Source organism: Gymnoscopelus braueri (genome assembly GCF_963280865.1).
Source record: "Gymnoscopelus braueri genome assembly, chromosome: 21".
NCBI classification, from domain to species: Eukaryota; Metazoa; Chordata; class Actinopteri; order Myctophiformes; family Myctophidae; genus Gymnoscopelus; species Gymnoscopelus braueri.
This window is the reverse complement of record NC_137623.1, coordinates 25,956,994-25,976,503: the sequence shown is the minus strand read 5'-3', so window position 1 is coordinate 25,976,503 and position 19,510 is coordinate 25,956,994. Positions and strand designations below refer to the sequence as shown.

The 19,510-nt window shown below is 40.9% G+C and overlaps 1 protein-coding gene across 1 annotated transcript in view; it reads right to left on the bottom strand.

Annotated features, from left to right (window-relative positions):
- The window catches only part of prex2 (phosphatidylinositol-3,4,5-trisphosphate-dependent Rac exchange factor 2), a 149,295-nt gene extending 130,023 nt beyond the window's left edge, over nt 1-19,272 (bottom strand). The window contains exon 1 of the mRNA XM_080417598.1: nt 18,644-19,272. Coding sequence (XP_080273724.1) covers nt 18,644-18,781 — 138 coding nt within the window. The 5' untranslated portion in view covers nt 18,782-19,272. The remainder of the gene's footprint in view (nt 1-18,643) is intronic.
- Between the last annotated feature and the right edge of the window lie 238 nt (nt 19,273-19,510).

Sequence of the window (19,510 nt, the reverse complement as noted above, 5' to 3'; positions counted from 1 at the left end):
CCTAACAGGGCGCGGACTCCCATCTCAAAATATTTTGTTCCGGGGACCCCCAGAAGCTAAGATTTTAGTTAAAAATGTTCGCTTTAAAAATATATATTTTCACGATAAAATAAATAAATAGCAGATCTACAAGCTCATAGCGCGGGACACGGTGCCACGCTATGAGCTTATATATCTGCTATTTTTGAATAGCCAAAGAAATCTAAAATGACACAGATGCGTTCCCGGTCTTCATGGCTTAAATGCCTGTCAAAATAATTACTGAGCACAGGAAGCAAACTAGCTTTATAACACTTTAAACTGTTAAACTGTTCACAGATCTAAAAGAGAGTTACTCTTATGTCTGATGATGTTATTGCGGCCCTTTCGATGGCCGACGGACTCAAAGCAATATCTAAACATTTGGGGTGAAACAGACTATGCCAGGGGCCTTCAACAGGCCTAGGGGGTCCTCAGAGTTACTACAGGGGGGCCGCCATTTTTTTTTTTACATTAATCACTTCAACCCTAGAATCCCTATTCTGAGGGGAACATTAGCCTGAAAATAGCAGATCTACAAGCTCACAACGCCTCGCAGCGCGAGGCGTTGTGAGCTTGTAGATCTGCTATTTTCGGCAAAGAGGATGGTGTAGAGGGCAAAAGACCAAGTACAGAGCCAAGGGTCAAGTTTACATGGTATTGAGGGTTTAAGTGGTTAAATGTCTGAAATAAATAAAAACATTAATTCACACAACACTGATAAGTCTATGAAGCTAACTATGAAATCTATGAAAAAGTTTTATACAATATGTAGTGTCTCTGCTGTCCCTGCTTCATCTCTCTCACAGCTAAGGGGTCCTTGGCCTGGAAAACGTTGAAGACCCCTGGACCATGCCAACGGGCCCATCTGTCTCAGAGCCAGTTACACTCACACTGGTTGAGACAGTGAGAAGAGTGAGATGAGTGCATAATATTATCTGTATCAAACCGTATATAGCCCATAAGCATAATGGTATGTTCAATTTCACCCATGGCAGCACTATGGATGCCAGGCGTCTTCAACATTAAGAAGATGGCTTGTGGGAAATTGTGGCTTCAGCCTGTGAAATTGGATGTTAACCCACGAGACAAGTCTCTTTTAACCCATTAAATCCGGGAACACATCTGTGTCATTTTAGATTTCTTTGGCTATTAAAAAATAGAAAAAAATGATGTGCAAATCTTTGAATAAATATTTTTTTAAGCGAACATTTGTTAAATATTTTGTTCCAGGGACCCCCAGAAGCAAAGATTTGAGTTGAGCAAAAGATTTGCACAAATGTTCAAGATTTTTCAAAAAAAGAGCAGATCTACCACGCTACGAGCTTGTATATCTGCTATTTTTTAATAGCCAAAGTATAAAATAATGGTTATATAGCTCAAATCTTAAAACGACACAGAGATGCGTTCCTGGATTGAACGGGTTAAATTGAGAGTTGGTCCTTATAGTCTCAATCTCACGCTATGGCTCCCCTGCAGTCTCCAAGCAACAACTAAAAGAAACCGTTCCCCCATTGATAGCTTGCGATTCCCAAACGCTGCAGCCACACACCAGCACACTCCATCGGACTGCGAGATGACTAAGCAGCATTGTGTCCAATCCGTGGCGTCCTACCAAAGCATGACTGTCACCCGTCCCGATTGTTCATTTGATTACCACTCTGTGAGCCTCACAGTCTGAACTCTGAATCCTCTGCTCCGGAGGCACCGCCATCGATCTCAGCAGCACTGGCAAGGAGAAGGGAAACATGCTGCGTCAGCCTCTGTTTAAGCCATTAAGACTGGGGACACATCTGTGTCATTTTAACATTTCTTTGGGCAACTTATTTTTTTTTATTGTGAAAATTTGTGCAAATCTTTGAATACATATATATATATTTTTTTTTTATGGGGGTCCGCGGCCAAATACATATCTAAAAATGTTGTGCTCCCAACTTTTTCATGTCAAGGACCCCAAAAATTATACATATTTGGCCGCGGACCCCGCATCTCAAAAATATATACATATTCAAAGATTTGCACACATTTTCAAGATTTTTAAAAAAAATAGCAGATCTACAAGCTCATAGCGCGGCACTCGGTGCTGCGCTATGAGCTTGTAGATCTGCTATTTTTTTAATAGCCAAAGAAATCTACAAATTACACAGATGCTTTTCCCGGTCTTAATGGATTAAAGTTAAAGCTACTGTAGCTCTTCCAGCCTCTTTCTCTCTCCTCTTGCTTTCTGCTTGTCAGTCTCAGACACTCAGTCGCTATCTTCTTCTCTCTGTCTGTCTCTCTTTCTGTCTCTCTGCCCAGGCAGCATCGTTAGCCAAGTAAAAGCCACTGAGATGTAATTACCCCCTGGCCCATCATTTCTCCTAATCTAACCCCTACTGTATTAACCACTTATGCTCTACGACGTACTTCGTTGTAAGACAAGATCCACAAGCTTTTATATCCGCTATTTTCAAAATGTTTGAAGAATTGTTAAATGTTTTGAATTTTTGGGGGGACATTTTTGTCTATAATAACATGCCCAAAATAGGGAAAGCCAGATTCAAAGTGGTTAACTTCCCCTCTCTGTGGCTCAATGGAAGGACTAGCACACTTCACCTCGAAAGAAATAAGGTACTCCTTAAAAAAAAGAATAAGGTACTCCTTAAAAAAAATAAAGAGACACAATTTGGTAAGGTTTGGCTGCCCCTCGTTCGTTACCTGAATAGTAACACTTGATGACACCATTAGTGTGGTTGACTGTCTATTACCATCTTTACAAGTGTCCTTTTGATTTCCATGGCAACATTTCACTTTATTATGTTATGCAATATCACTGGACAGTATGGATGGGATTTTTTTTGTGTGTCTTGTTTTTCCTTTCTTTGAATGTTGTTGTAAAATAGGAAAAATAAGAATGTTGGCTACATTGTGCAACTTATATTACATTTTGTAATCTGTTGTTCTTAATAAAAGTGAACATCCCTGCTCTGTCAGGCTAACCGGGACCTGATCCACCTTTGTCTCTGTGAATACATGGACCTGGCGAAGCAGGCCTACGACTGGTCTCAGGGTGGTCTCTGCCGCTGAAATCTCTGAAAGACGATGGACTGCTCCGGTATAAAGGACTGGGCTGCTCAACGAGTCTGAACTCCAGCCTCGGAAGCCCCCGTCTCTTTAGACAGTGATGATAAACATGTCGTGGCTCATCCACCCAAGTCTGCGTAAAGGTTCCAGTGACATCTTCAGTGACATCGTGGAAAGTTTCCCTCTTGTGGGACCACTTATTTTAAGTCACTGAAACTTCCACTTTGGCCCCGATGCAGAGAGCCTGACATTAGGCCTCATATTTATGGTCATTTTCCAATAATTAAGTCAGGCTTTTATGGGGGTGCCGGTAAATTGGCAGCACACATGTCATGGCTTTAGCCTAGAAATGAGGTGAAAGGCTAGCGTGAGATTTAACTGTGGGGGCTTACTGGCTGGTGACCACAAAAACACGGTCCAATCGTGGGTGTTATACTGTCAGCAACAAATGGTTCCATAGATTGAAACTACCAAAGAAAGAAAGAAAGAAACTAAGAAAGAAAGAGAGAAAGCAACAGAGAAAGAAAGAAGAAAAGAAAATATCTGCTGTCTGCAGAGCAAGCATCTGTCGAGAGACAGACAGAGGGACACTTGTCTATGTCTACCCATCAGGGCCTCAACAGCGAATCTCAGCCAAGTCTTTAATTAAATAATTTAAAGGGAAGTGGAATTTCCCATCATGTCTGGCCATGCAGCACTGGCTGTTTATGGATTCTGAGGCCAGAGAGTCAGAGTGGACACATGAATGACATGGAAAGATTGAGTGAAAACCACAGAGGGGACAGGCAGACGTGTCTGCGCATATTACGAGGACAACTCATCAACAAAGTCTAAATTAAATTTGAAAATACATATACAGTATTTTATACAGTACATATATACGCCAGGCAGCTGCACCACAGACTTCATGATATATACGAGTTTTAGAGTCCAAACCACATAATTGGTAATTTAGTTCTTTACAGACAATAGCCTTAATTGGGCTAATGAGCAACAGATGAGCCCTAAATTGCATACAGTTGTAAAGAATCAACATGTTCTCTGACTTGGTTATGTCACAAAATATGAAAGCTGAAGCACATTTGAAGATGCCAACCCTTATACACCAGGCCTAGTGATCTGAGCAGGTGTATGTGTTTGAGAGCACATGTGCATGCATGGTACCTGTATGTGGATGCATAGGCATGCACATTTATTTACCGGTATGTGTGCATATCATATGGAGAGAGATTTGTCTCAAAATTATTTGTGAATCCAATACCATGATGCACAAATATTCCATGATTTACAAATGTGTTTCCATGATTTACAAATGTGTTTCCATGACTTACAAATGTGTTTTGCGATCTACAAACACAAATTATTTATTTGTGACTTTTGTAAATATGAATTTGTAATTTTTACAAAAAAGAATTATACGTGTGTGCATTTATCATAAAAAATCATTTGTAAATCTTCATTTTTGCGTGTGAATTGTTGAATCTGCATTTGTGAGTAGACCAACACACTCATACATTCCTTTTTCCTGGTCATGCTTTTTTAAGAACATTTTTTACAAATGTATTTTCCTATCTGCAAACTTACTTGTAACTTGTAAGTTGGCATTTAAATACATGTGCTATGATTTATACAAATATATGTCTATTTGTAAATATATAATTTGCAATTTGTAAAAAGAATTGATACTTGCAGGCGCATTTATCATAAAATATAATCAAGAGTGTGAATTGTTGAATCTGCATTTGTGAGTACACCAACACACGCATTCAGTTTTGAGACAAGCTATTCACACTTGTCTCAAATTCACTCACAAATACCTGCAGATCCACACATGTGTTTGGACTGCCCCACCCCCACCCCATGGCAATTACAGCCAGGTGGGCACTGCCACTAATCAGTTAGACAGGAGGGATTTCAGGGAAAAAGAAGCATTTGGGGGTAAAAAATGGGAAGCTAACTATTTTACATAATTCAATGGTGCTGAATCTGAATAACATTCACTTTAATGCATAATGCTGTGTGTGTAAAGCTTGTATTGCTAAAATGACACATCTTAAGACAGGATGTTACTGCAATACATACACTCAAAAAGTTACTGGTTACTGGACGTGCATTGGGTCATGATAACCTCTTATGACACAGGAGATGTCCACAGGACTGATCGCTCAGAAGTGGCAAACAGGATGAAGAAATTAAGAAATAGATAAGAATATAATCTGAATATAACCTGTAATTTGGTTGTGTTATACCGTAGAACCACTTTGGGCTGGTGAAAGCAGATTACCACACACACACACACACACACGCACACGCACAGATTGCTTAGGGTGTGGGGGCACGACGCTGCTGCTTAGGGTGTGGGGGCACGACGCTGCTGCAATACACACAGGCACACACCGATTGGGTGTGAGGCATGAATGTTGTGATACAGACACACTCATATGGGAAAAATACTGTCATGGGCCATTACAAAACCACAAAACCACAGGGCGGTCAAGAAAGAGGATCTTGACTGTAATGAAGCGGAGTGGCAGATCTAATGCTGGACATGATGAAAATTATGATTATTTGAATAATGTAATTTAATCAACAGTATCGATCACGCTGAAGTATGAAACTAAATATAAGATATGAGTACACTGTACAACATCTGATAATGAAATGGAGGAGAAGTGATCTGTGATCTGTTGCTTATAATATGAGTGATGGAATTAATTGTTTATTATATTAGAAATGTGGAATTAATCATCACTGATTGACTGTTTTATGTTCACAAAGGACATCTGCATTTCTGAGAATGGCACTTTTTACATGGGAATAAACTAGTTTTGAATTCATGTGTATTAGAGTTATGTTAAAAATGGTTAATGGCTCCAATATGAATGATAATTAACAACATGGGGTTCATTAACAACATTAAACTGATCAGAGCAATGGTCACCGAGTTATGGGCATTTGAAATGTTAGACACTGCTGTAACACTGATGTAGTGCCATGTTTGATGAGGATTGGAGCAACACTGTGCCTGTGGTCCCCGGGAGCCATGTTAGGGGGCCCCTGGTGTGACTTTTGTCATGGCAGACCCCTGAACAGTGTTTGTGCCATGTTTTGTGCGGATTGGAGCAATGGTGCGTCTGTGGCACCCGGGGGCCCCTGACATGGCCTTTGAAAATTACAAATTCATATTTACAAAAGTCACAATTTGTGTTTGTAGATTGCAAAACACATTTGTAAATCATGGAAACACATTTGTAAATCATGGAATATTTGTGCATCATGATATTGGATTCACAAATACTTTTGAGACAAATCTCTCCCCATATGTGCACGTGTGCGTGTGCGTGTGTGTGTGTGGTGATCCCCGTGGCGGGGCATGCCTTGCCAACCAAAACACAGAGTCCCTTGTGAGGATGACCCTTTCACACTACATGTATGTCCTCACAAGTGTCAACCGGAGTCTTGCCACTCTGCCACTTGTCGCACGTAGGCACCATGTGACCAGGCAGCTGGCATGGGCTGAATCAAAGGCTGCCTTTCTCTTCTGGCCAGGAATGAACCACTATCAACGTCAACTCATCCTCCTGCGCTAAACCCACTTGGTGGATTACATGTACGTGCTCATATAACCCATTACTAATGCAATGAAGGACCATGTTGCCAAATGGGTATCTGGAGTAAAATTGTGTGTGTGTGCGCGTGTGCGTGTGTGTGTGTGTGTATCTGTGTTGCGGCAGGAAACATGGAGCACAATGTAAAGACGGGGAGGGCCAGGAAGGAAGGAAATCCTGCTCACAAAATGGCCACCGAGACAAAAGCAAGGGATCTCTCTCCCTCTCTCTCTAAATGAGATGGAAAGGACTGTACACAAAGACTAATAAGAGCTGAAGTGGCCTGAAGAGGGCCAAAATGAAACTTGCTTTGAATGTCACACTCTAAACAGGACAGTAACTTCCATGTTTTGCACACACATGCACACAAGACAAGAACTCTCAGACAAAACAATGTCATGAGTTGAGCAACTCGGGCCTACTTATGGTGTTAGGGAAATCTAAGCAGCAATAAGCACTATAAATTATGATGTACTTATAGTCTTACACAAATCAATTCAATAGCAGCATTTCTCTTTTTCAATAATATTATAACCAGGAAAAATCAAGGTATACATCGTATTGAATATTCCCCTAATCAGATTTGCTACGTCTAGGGAATTGGCGGATCAATCTTTGATTCATTTAGAAGATATGATGCACATGATAAAGGATGAAAAGGCAACCAGACAGCGGCAAAACCTTTAGCAGTGCTGCTGAACTGCCAGATGAAGGATTATCCCACATTGAGTGTTTTAATTGATATGGGACTCTAGACCTCGATGAGGAGAGGCTTCCAATATCGCACAGCTAATCCCTGCTATCATTTATCTTTCTGCCTGGATAAAAGAGACAGATTTATAGCCTGAAGCCACGGTTCCAGACAGGTCTCCAAGCACACACATTAGCACGCCTATATGTGTGCATGTACAACACACACACACACACACACACCCCCACACACACACACACACACACACACACACACACACACACACACACACACACAGTCTATGTACATAGCGTAGATAAATTCCAAATCAAATGTATTTGAGTACACACGGAAAATCACAAACAATAAAGTTGAGAGTGATTTATAAATCCATGTGAACAAGATACGCTAGAATAAAAGGCAGACTGACTGAGGCACTGTTGGTGATTAAACTGCAAGCGACAAAAGCCCAATTTACACTTCGTTCTCACTTAACGAAAACAACTGATTTGCACTTGGAATTGGAAACCAGTTCTTTTCAGCATGAGAGACACGGTCGTAAGATGAAGTATACGTTAGTTTAAAGCGAGACGCTTCCTCAGCCTGAGGGCTTTACGGTGGGAATGGACAATAGGAGAGATAGTATCTCCTACCTGCATTGTCTGAGAGGAGATAATAATCAAATCCAATTAAACATAGTCAAGGAGGAATAAAAACATATCTTTTTTTAATATACACAATACACATCAGTGGCTGTATAAGTGATTTAAGGCAGAGTTAAAGCAAGACAGTCTGATTAAAATTCAGTCCACTGGAGCGCCACTCAACTCACTGAGGAGGGAAAACAGCCCTAGACTGATTAGGCAGATAGGAATCATAATTATCTTTCACGTAGCATTGGGGGAAAAATTTGGTCCTTGTCAACAAACCGTTGAAAATAATGGACGGAACATATGCAACCGCCTCTGGGACCCCAGGGTGGAAAAAGATAGAGAGACAGAGACAGAAGCCAGAGAGGGGGTGAGGGAGAGGAAGCAAGGAGAGCGAGAGAGAGAGAGAGTTGTAAGACATGTAAGAGGGAACTGAGGTGATAATCAGCCCTTTATAGACAGAGAAAGATGAGAGGAATAAGAACCAGCCAGTGGATTAAATGTGACACCAGGACCCCCTCAATAACTTGTGACAAAGCTAGTTGCAATGAGTACGGTTTCACGTAAAATTCCAGGCCAATTATCTGGCAACTCCTGCTTGTGCCTTTCATCAGGTTGAAAATCTCTGCTTTTTAATCAATTTCAAAACTAGATTTTTTTTTTTTGGGCATGCCATTATAGGCTAAAAGTTTATATAATTTTCAAACGTTTTTTTTAAAATAGCAAATCTACAAGCATTGTGATGCGTTGTGTGAGCTTGTAGATCTGCTATTTTCACTATTTGTCACAGGACAAAGTCAAGTATAGGGCTTAGGTGGTTAACTGATTTTTAAATTGACTAGTCTCGCGCAGGGTTGAGTACCGAGAACCTACAGATACAGCATAGTAATATAATAGTGCCAAATAGTATTGTAGTGCTGTGTAACTTGTGGGATGATTTAGGGTGATCTAGGATCAGCGCAAAGTAAGGCAGCACTGGCAGCAAGTGTTCCCCAGTGGTACAACATTGTTCAAATTTGTCTTGGCAAAAAACAACAAAAGAAAACATTAATGTCATTGACTGGTTTTTGTATTGAAAAGTAGCGGTTCTGGCACCGTTTAGGCACTGGCACCATTAAAAAAAATACCGGCTTAGCACCCGGTATTGGATAAAACCCAATCGATACCCAACTGTCTCGTGTGGCGGTCCTCCAATCCTCCTGAAAGAATGGAGATATAGAGAAACTCTCATTTGAAACAGTGGATAGAATGAGTGAGCAGCTCACTCGCTGGGGTGTGGCTGAAAAGCAGATCTACAAGTTCATAGTGAGGCACTCGGTGCCACGCTATGAGCTTGTATATCTACTATTTTTGAATAGGCAAAGAAATCGAAAATGACACAGATGCGTTCCCGGATGGAATGGGTTAAATGCACATGCATGCACAAATGCAAAAGTGCAAAAGTCCCTTTCTCTCTCTGCAGGTATCTGTATCTCTCTGTGTGTGTACGTATGCATACACAGAGAGATGCACGTTTTTCTCTCTGCGTTCTTTTTCCATCAAGTCTGGACACACTGATCATCAGCATCTTCCGTTCCTATTTCCATCAGAGCACCGGGGGCGGAGGGGGGGGGTGTTGGCACGAAGTCTTGAGATTAACAGGCAGGAAGGGGATGAGAGAACAAGAGGTCGTGAACTTTGGGGTCATCAGCTGTCCATCCAGAGGATACGGTCCTCCTCCTCGTGACCTCCCCCCCCTCGACCTGACCCCATTTGGGGGGCTACCACTGGGGTCATGTATCACACGCAAAATCAACATCAGCGGCCTGATCAGGCCCGTCAGGCCTCAACCAGGATGTAAACAAAGCAAAAACCCCAAGACGGAGAGAGGTGCGGAACCTCCATCCATACACACAGACGCAGAATAATACAGTACAGTAACACACTCGCTGGGGTGGTTGACGTGAACACCTGGGACTGCGAGAGGCTGTGAGTGATCCATCTGTGACTGTTTTACCCATTAGCAGTGATTTCTCAACTCACTTCAAAAACATTTTCACTTGAAAGCTACTATTGATTTACAACAAGAGGCGACATCTTAGCAGGGCCAATTTTATGGATTTTATACGTACAGGAAATGTCTCAGAGAGTGTGTGTGTGTGTGTGTGTGTGTGTGTGTGTGTGTGTGTGTGTGTGTGTGTGTGTGTGTGTGTGTGTGTGTGTGTGTGTGTGTGTGTGTGTGTGTGTGTGTGTGTGTGTGTGTGTGTGTGTGTGTATACATGCGTGTGTATGTATCTACGTATATATAAATAGAAAGCAGACATAGGGAAAGATCAGGATTAGCGACTGCACAGTATTAGGATGTCTTGAGGCACTTTCTATTTAATCTCATTTTAACGCACGGTATTATCCAGGTTTGAAACATTAGTTGAGGTGGTGGTTTTTACAGACCCGTAGGCTTTTATTAAGGGATTTGAAAAGGTAGCTAAGGGACCACTTAACGCAGAACCAAGGCTCTTGGGAATATATTAGCCCAAATTGCGGCTCGGTTTTTCCCCCTCCAGAAACGGGACATGAAAGGTTTCCTCCATTCACCGATCTGCCATTTCTCTCCTAAAGTAAAGTGCTTATCAAGCGAGCGAGTGCCTTTCAAAGTCCGTCCATCAGTAGCAGCAACAATGGCAGAGTGTCTAAAGAAAAACATTCACAGTGGACCCTCCGACTAGTGGCGCAATGCAAAGACTTCATTACGCGGAGTGTTTACATTATCGCTTCATTCGTCGCTCTCGACGAGACATTTCTGAGAGCGAATGTCATTTTCTTGGCTCGCGGTCGTCCCAAGATAAACACCAGTGTCCACTGGCCGCCCACAATCTCCCACTATAATCGTTCATTATGTAAGGATAGGTCTCTGAGATATCGCAGACAACATCCATGGAGACTTCCTGGTCCTAAGAGACTATAACTACTGTACATGAACATGTTCACAAGATGGTGCTTTAAGCCATTCAACCCGGGAACACATCTCTGTCATTTTACGATTTATTTGGCTATTCAAAAATAATAATATATCTTTGAAGAATCTTGAACGTTTGTGTGAACATTTGAATATATCATTTTTTTAAAGGGAACATTTGTAACTCAAATCTTCTTGCTTCATGGGGGTCCCTGGAACTAACTATTTTAAGATGGGGGTCCGCGGCCAAATACATATCATTTTGGGGGTCCTTGACATGAAAAGGTTTGAGCACCACTGATATTATAGCAACATACGTTTTTCAAAAAACTGTTAGGATTTAGAAGACATTTGTAGAATCCCCCAGAAGCAAAGATTTGAGTTATAAATGTTCGCTTTTTAAAATAAATATTCAAATTTCAAAGATTTGCACAAATTTTCAAAAACAGTAGATCTACAAGTATATCTGTATATCTGCTATTTTTGAATAGCCAAGAAATCTAAAATGACAGAGATGCGTCCCGGATTGAATGGGTTAATTGTGGTTCTCCTACTCTAGACTTAGAACTAGACAACCCATTTCCACCCAAAGATAACCATATTATATTCACTGTAACTACTTATTTGACCGGGTCCCCTAGGGGTCTATACTTGGTGCCCTCCTTTTCCTCTCTACACCACCAAATCTCTTCAACGAAAATAGCCGATCTACAAGCTCACAACGTGTTGTGAACTTGTGAGCAGTGGTGTAAAGTAACTGAGGACATTTACTCGAGTACTTTAGTTAAGTACAATTTTGAGGTATTTTTACTTTAGTGGAGTACTTTCAATTTTCAATACTTTTACTTCTACTCCACTGCAAATGTTGTACTTTTACTCCACTACAATTATTTAAAACCTTTAGTTACTAGTTACTTTGTAGATTTTGATTATTATTACAAAACATACATGAACCACTTCAGCCCTAAATACATTTCGGCCATTTGAAAATTGCCGATCTACAAGCTCACAATGCGTTGCGATGCATAATGCGATTGCATAATGAGTACGTTTTTGGTACTTTATGTACATTTTGATACCAGTTTTGAATTTCTGACCTTTACTTATAATGTATTTCTACATTGCAGTATTGATATACTTTTACTTAAGTAAAACATTGGAGTACTTTTTCCACCACTGCTTGTGAGCTAGTTTCACTGACTGTTCACCTCATAGCACATAAATGAATGCACATAATACCATACGGAACATAGCCTCGATATCGAAACCATGGGTTCAAATTCTCGTGACTCCTGTCACATATGGTCTCACACACACACACACACACACACACACACACACACACACACACACACACACACACACACACACACACACACACACACACACACACACACTTCCCACTCTTTCTGTCTCGTCTCTCTACTGCATACACACCATTACCACTCTTTCTGTCTCCTCTCTCTACTGTCAAAATATATACTACACTGCCTTGAAAATAAACTTCAACTTCATTGTCACCTCCTTGGTGCACAGTAGGGATACAGTTTTCTTTGCCATTCTGTATTACAAAACAGTCGATCGCAACCTAGATATGGCCCACCGCTGAGCTGAGACGGCTCTGGAGCCAATTGTTCTAACGATCGTCTCGGCACAGATCATTGTTCGGCGTGTTGTTTTCCACTACCTTAGTGATACAGTGTGTGTGTTGTTAAACTGAGGTAGATCAGCAGCAACAATCTCTGTACCACAGTTCAACTTCTGCCACTGACCCGGAGCCTCATTGTTCCCCAGCATTTCCTAACCTTTAAGGAATTCCTCCACCAGGAAATATGGGTTTACAAGAGACGGCATCAGGCCCAGACACTCGCTTAAGAACACCTCCTCTCTTTCACCCCTTTAGCCCTCTGGCAATGTCCAGCAGCACCCCTTTCTCTTTTTTCCTTAATCCATTGAGACCGGGAACGCATCCGTGTCCTTCCAAAGATTTCTTTGGCTATAAAAAATATAGCAGATATACAAGGTCATATTGTGCCGCGCTATGAGCTTGTAGATCTGATTTTTTTTTTTTTAATCATGAATTGTTTTGCTAATTTTACAAATGTCTTCTAAATCCTCTTTTTTTTTAATTATGTTGTTATATCAGTGGTTCTCAAACCTTTTCATGTCAAGGACCCCCAAAAGTATATGCTTTTGGCCGCCGATCCCTACAAAAGGCACAAAAAAACTGATTTTTCAAAAATAGCAGATCTACAAGCTCGTAGTGCGGCACCCTGTGCCGCACTACGAGCTTGTAGATCTGCTATTTTTGAATAGCCAAAGTATGAAATAATGGTTATATATAGCTCAAAAATCTAAAATGACACAGTGTTCCCGGATTGAATGGGTTAACTCTTCTGGTAATATCCAGTCCAACTTTTCCCCATGGCTTATCCTACCATGAGGGCCACACAGTGGAGGAGAAGGCACTCACACAGTATCTCTTTCACTGCTTTGAAAGATGACCTCTGTGATGAGCAGCATCTGGCCAACTTGGCTTGAAAAACTCCAGACAAAAGTCATAGTCATCGTGCAGGGAGAGTTGTGTTGGCTGCACCGCACTCTCTGAGATTTTTTAGGTCTGTGTGAATTGGCATCATTGCCGAAGAAAAACGTGTAGTTTATTAAAAAGCAGGCTTGTGCATCTTTGTCAATCGCGTTTCATCATCACTTTCGACCAGATGTCCCCGTTCTGGACAAAAACTGGCAAACATTTGTTGTACGACAAAGTACTAGGACTTAAAGGGATATTTCACTTTCAAATAAAATAAACATTAAAAAGAAATATTTAAAAAAAATGAAAGAAGTTATGGCAAAATCACGGCCCCCTCACACATTAGTAGGACACTCTAATGCGTGAGGGGGCCGTGATTTTTCCATTACTTTTTAAATGTTTATTTTATTTGAAAGTGGAGTATCCCTTTAAGTGGTTAATACTGCTGGAGTGTAGTGGGACTGACTGACTGACTGACTGACTGACTGACTGACTGACTGTCTGTCTGTCTGTCTGTCTGTCTGTCTGTCTGTCTGTCTGTCTGTCTGTGCATGCGTACGCGCGAGTGCGTGCGTGTGTGTGCGTCTGTGTGGGGGGGGGCTGGGTCAGACGATGAAAGTGATCAGTATGAGATCTTGACCCAGTAGGTTGCCTTTGATCCCGCTATCATACTTTATCACATTCATCTGACCCCAGGCCCTCAGACACACTTACAACACACACCTCATCCAGTCCCAGACAGACCCACCGCCCCGAGCGCCCCATGACCACCTGACACTCTCCAGAATCGTGCAGAAAGATGATAAGAGTGTAAATATCAGTAGTTTTATCTATATCCCCTCTCTTCTCTCGCCTATCCGTCCTTTTCCTTCCTCAGGTTATAACACACAGTTCAACCAGTAAAGTTCTCTCTCTCTCTGTTAAGTCTGATTTGTGTCCGATACACCCCCCCCCCCCCCAAACCTCTTCTTGGTCAGAACAGAGTTGCCTTGTGAGGATCAATCAGTTTCTAAAATGAATCCCAGCTCCAGCACCACGGGTGGTGGTGGTGTATGTGTGTGTGTGGGGGCGGGGGGAGGGGGGTCAAGAGGATGGAGGGAGGGGGCGCTGCATTATCCAAACCCCCGGCCAAGATAGATAGCCGATTCCCTGAAGCCTCTCCCAGCCTTGTAGCGCCTATTCCGTTATACTCTAAAAATGTCCTGAATGGTTTCTAAGAAAGGCCATGCAAGATCCGGTTTGGATCAAGAAGGCATCCCCTCCCTGGTTCCACGACCACCCTCCATTGGAACCATCTGTGAAGTAGGGGGGCTGGCAAGAGGAGGAATGTGTGTACACACATATAGTATACATGTGGTTTGGGAAATATAGCTCTCTTGGTGACACCCTACTTCCCCACTAAATTCCCATCGTACGGAGAAGCTTATATGCTGCTGACAAAACACAATGGAAGCCATCCAAACCCATAGCTCGCTTGTTTGGTCATGATATAACAGGATCACATCATCGTGCCCTTTGGGTCACTCTATGCCTGTTCCTTCCTGTTGAGCCTGAGTGACGATGCAATCAACATCATCACCAACCATAAGATGTTAACCCATTCAATCTGGGAACGCATCTCTGTCCTTTTAGATTTCTTTGGCTATTCCAAAATAGCAGATGTACAAGCGCTACGAGCTTGTAGATCTGCTATTTTTGGAAAAAGTTGTGAAAATGTGTGCAAATCTTTGAATATATGTATTTTTTAAAGAGAACATTTGTAACTCAAATCATTGCTTGGGGGGGGGGGGGGTCCATGGAACAAAATATTTTGAGATGGAGGGGGGTCTGCGTCTAAATACATATAATTTTGGGGGTCGTTGACGTGAAAAAAGTTTGAGAACCACTTATATTATTATAGCAACATAGGTTTAAAAGAAAACAACTGTTAGGATATAGAAGACATTTGTAGAATCCCCAGAAGCAAAGATTTGAGTTATACAAATGTCTGCTTTAAAAAAATATATATATATATTCAAAGATTTGCACAAATTTTCACGATTTTTCAAAGAAAATTGCAGATCTACAAGCTCATAGCGCGGCACTCGGTGCCGCGCTATGAGCTTGTATATCTGCTATCTTTGAATAGCCAAAGACATCTAAAAAGGACACAGATGCGTTCCCGGTCTTAATGGGTTAAACTGTCATTCTTTGTCAAATGTTGTAGCTACAATTAATTACTGACCAACCATCAAATAATAACATTTGTGGACTTTTTGCTGTAACCAAGGTAGCTTTCACAAAGTTGCCCTTCATTCCTTCCTGTCTTTGAGGTCAGTTGTTTTCTTAGTAAGGCCATTAAGCTGCCAGCATGTCATTCTTGTGCCACAGTAGCCAAGTACTTCTCTCAAACCCAATTTATGCCAAAAATAACAGCTTTTCAAGTCTAAATGATACTGAAATGCATTGCATTTATAGTTGAAAATATGTTATTTTCAGAGAGCTACACACACTAATAAATTGGTGTGCCAACTCTAGAGATTTTCCTTTGAGTCCACCTGTGCCCTCCTTGGTTGGCAGAACTGAGAACTCAACCCTTCTGGGTTAGATCAGAGCTTGGCAAAGGGCACAGACAAGGCTTAGGCTCCCAGGTATTTTAAATGCTGTGTCGTAGTGGGTAGTGGGAGTAATTACATGCACGGAATAGGGATGCGGATGCCATACAAGCCTCGGGTACCAGCATGCCACATAATGATGCCACTGAACGTGAACATGTTTATCTCCACTATTCTTTACTTCAATAGCCTATGTCTTAGGCTTTTGCTGCACTATGCAAGGCTATGTATATATACTAAACAGAATAGAATTAACTGTAGGCTATTTCTAGTAAAAACATAATACAAATTCACTGTCACCAAGCCTAGGCCTTTTAATTGCAAGACCACTTTGGTAGAGGTTTGGGTTGTGTATTTACCTTGCTATGATGTAACTCCAAAGGTGGGCGAGAAATTTTAAATAATTGCTCCATTGATTAGAAATTGACAATTTAAAATATGCTCTTCATTGACTTACATTGCATGGTTAAACAGCTCTCAAAGTCACTCTTTTAGCACATAAATTAACACAAAAAAGTTGATTCAGACAATACAGAACATCACCAAACCCAGTAACGTTTTTATTTTATTTTATAAAAATTGTTAATTTCCTGTTGATTTTGCTATTTTTATTAGGAAGAAAACCCGGACTGGATCTGCAGATCCGGATCTTCAAATAGTAAAATCAACAGGAAGTTGACATTTTTATTTAAAAAACAAACAGTACTGGGTTTGTGGTGTTCTATATTGTCAACTTCAACTTTGTTTGCGTTCGTTTACACGTGCTAAAAGGGTGACTTTGAGAGCTGCTTTTACCGTACAATGTAAGTCAATGAGGAGCATATTTTTAAATATCAATTTCTAATCAATGGAGCAATTATCTTTGATTTCTCGCCCACCTTTGGAGTTACATCATAGCAAGGTAAATACACAACCCAAACCTCTACCAAAGTGATCTTGCCCTTTAAGGTATCATAAAGGAGTGTCAATGTCATAAGAGGTTAAACATAATGAATGCATTAGATTAGATTGCATTTTAAAATGCTATTTTTAGGTATAGGCTACAGGTTGTGAAAGAACTGCAGTTGGCTATGCTTTGACTTTTGGAGGCTGCTTTCTCAATTTCACACTTGCAATGTGAAAAGTTCATTTATCCCTGGAGGGTGTGGTTGGTTTGGAGTGTCACTGCAGCGCATATGCAGCACTGATACAGTGGAGGAGTTTCTGTGATAGAAATCCTCTTCACATCACTAAAACACGAGACCCTGGCATCCTGATTCCTGGCTACTTTGACATTGACATCAGTGGTGGAAAAAGTACTCAAATTTTTTACTTAAGTAAAAGTATCAATACTGCAATGTAGAAATACCCTGTTACAAGCAAAGGTCTGGAATTCAAAATTTACTTGAGTAAAAGTACAAAAGTATTGGTATAAAAATGTACTTAAAGTACCAAAAGTAGAAAGTACTCATTATGCAGAATGTCAAATTTCACAACTTTTCAAATGTATAAAAATCTTTTGAAAATAGCAGATCTACAAGCGATGCATTGTGAGCTTGTAGATCTGCTATTTTCAAATGGCCGAAATGTATCTAGGGCTGAAGTGGGTAATGTATGTTTTGTAATAATAATCTAAATCTACAAAGTACCTATAAGTAACTAAAGTTTTCAAACAATTGTAGTGGAGTAAAAGTACAATATTTGCCTCTGAGATGAAGTGGAGTAGAAGTAAAAGTATTGAAATTTGAAAATACTCCAAGTAAAGTAAAAAAAAAAAAAAACTAAAAATTGTACTTCATGTACAGTACTTGAGTAAATGTACATAGTTACTTTACACCACTGATTGACATACATACAATGCACTGTGTGGACAAGTTGTTGCATGGGAGCCCCAATGTGTAGCCTATAATATGCACCGTGCATACTAAGTAGGCTGAGTTGTTTTGAGGGGTTCCTAGCCATGGATCACACGACGGTCGACTCGTCTGTCACGACCGTCATGGATGAACTTCAACCTGGTGTTTGCACTTTCTCCCCTTTGGGCCCGTACATCTACATAAACGTTCAAGTTTCAAATATAAAGTGCTTAGCCCATGGCCAAGGATGTTACAATTATGTACGGATACTCTGAAGTACCCGTATTTTCCGTATTGTTGAACAAAAAGCATTTTAATCCGATCGGTGGCTATTTTCTCATAGAGTTATAATGTATCAGAGTGCAATACACCTCCCAACCGATAGGGTCGCGTAGTTGAAAGCATATGGAGAAAATTCGGCAAAAATGGCAATGGTTCAGTAAAAATGCTTTTTATTGAACAATACGGTAGATACGGGTACTTCAAAGGGTCCGTACATAATTGTAACATCCGTGGCTATGGGGGTAAGTATATATTTTAAATCTGAACGTTTATGTAGATGTACGGGCCCAAAGGGGAGAAAGTGCAAACACCAGGTTGAAGTTCGTCCATGACTGTCATGATATGACAGTCATGTTTCAGGGCTAGAGGGGTTCCCTTTCTCTTTGTGAAAGTTTTGCTGTCTTTGTATAAAATAAAATAAAAGGTTAACTCACCATGAGAAACTCTAGTGTGCCAACATAATCCCGTTCGGTCTTCAACAGTTCATTTAACACACACACTCGTAACCGGAGCTGTTTCTCCAGGTCCTTCCCGCTTTCGGCTCTGTGTTCGGCTTTGCTTTCCTCGGTCATCGTGAGACAGACAGACAGCAGCCTTTAAAAGTTATCTCCAGGTAAAAAGTTGTCAAAACACCAAAAAAAGCTATTTCAGTGAAAATGCGTCAAAAGTTTGTAACATGGTTAAAAGTGTGTCGGTGAAATTCACGAGTTAAATACAATTCCGTGGGGAAAAATAAATGCTGGCAATTCTGGGCGAAAACACATTAAAGTTGAATGAAAAGTTGAAAGACAGCCACGGCGTTTCACGGTAAAAAAAAAAAAGTTGTCAAAACACACACAATTATTTCAGCACAAACGCGTCAAAAGTTTGCAACATGGTTAAAATTGTGTTGTCGGTGAAATTCACTGAGTTAAAATTCCGTGGAAAAGTGCTGAAAGACAAATGCTGGCAATGTTCTGGGTGAAAACACTTTCACAAGTTGAATGAAAAGTTGAAAGACACGGTGTTCACACGCCAGGCAGAGCTGTCTGTGTTAACAACGGTTTCTATCTGGACAGCAGTCACTGACTAGGGCTCCATGTGACTGAGCCTGAGTGACTCCTCAAGCCTTCTGTCTGCTTCCCAGCCTCCCTCCATCCAGCCTGGAGCCTACAATGAGAGGAGGAGAGAGCAGTGGTGGAAAAAGTACTCAAATGTTTTGTACTTAAGTAAAAGTAACAATACCCTATTGTAGAAATACTCCGTTACTTGTTTGTAATTCAACCTTTACTTGAGTAAAAGTACAAAAGTATTGGCATCAA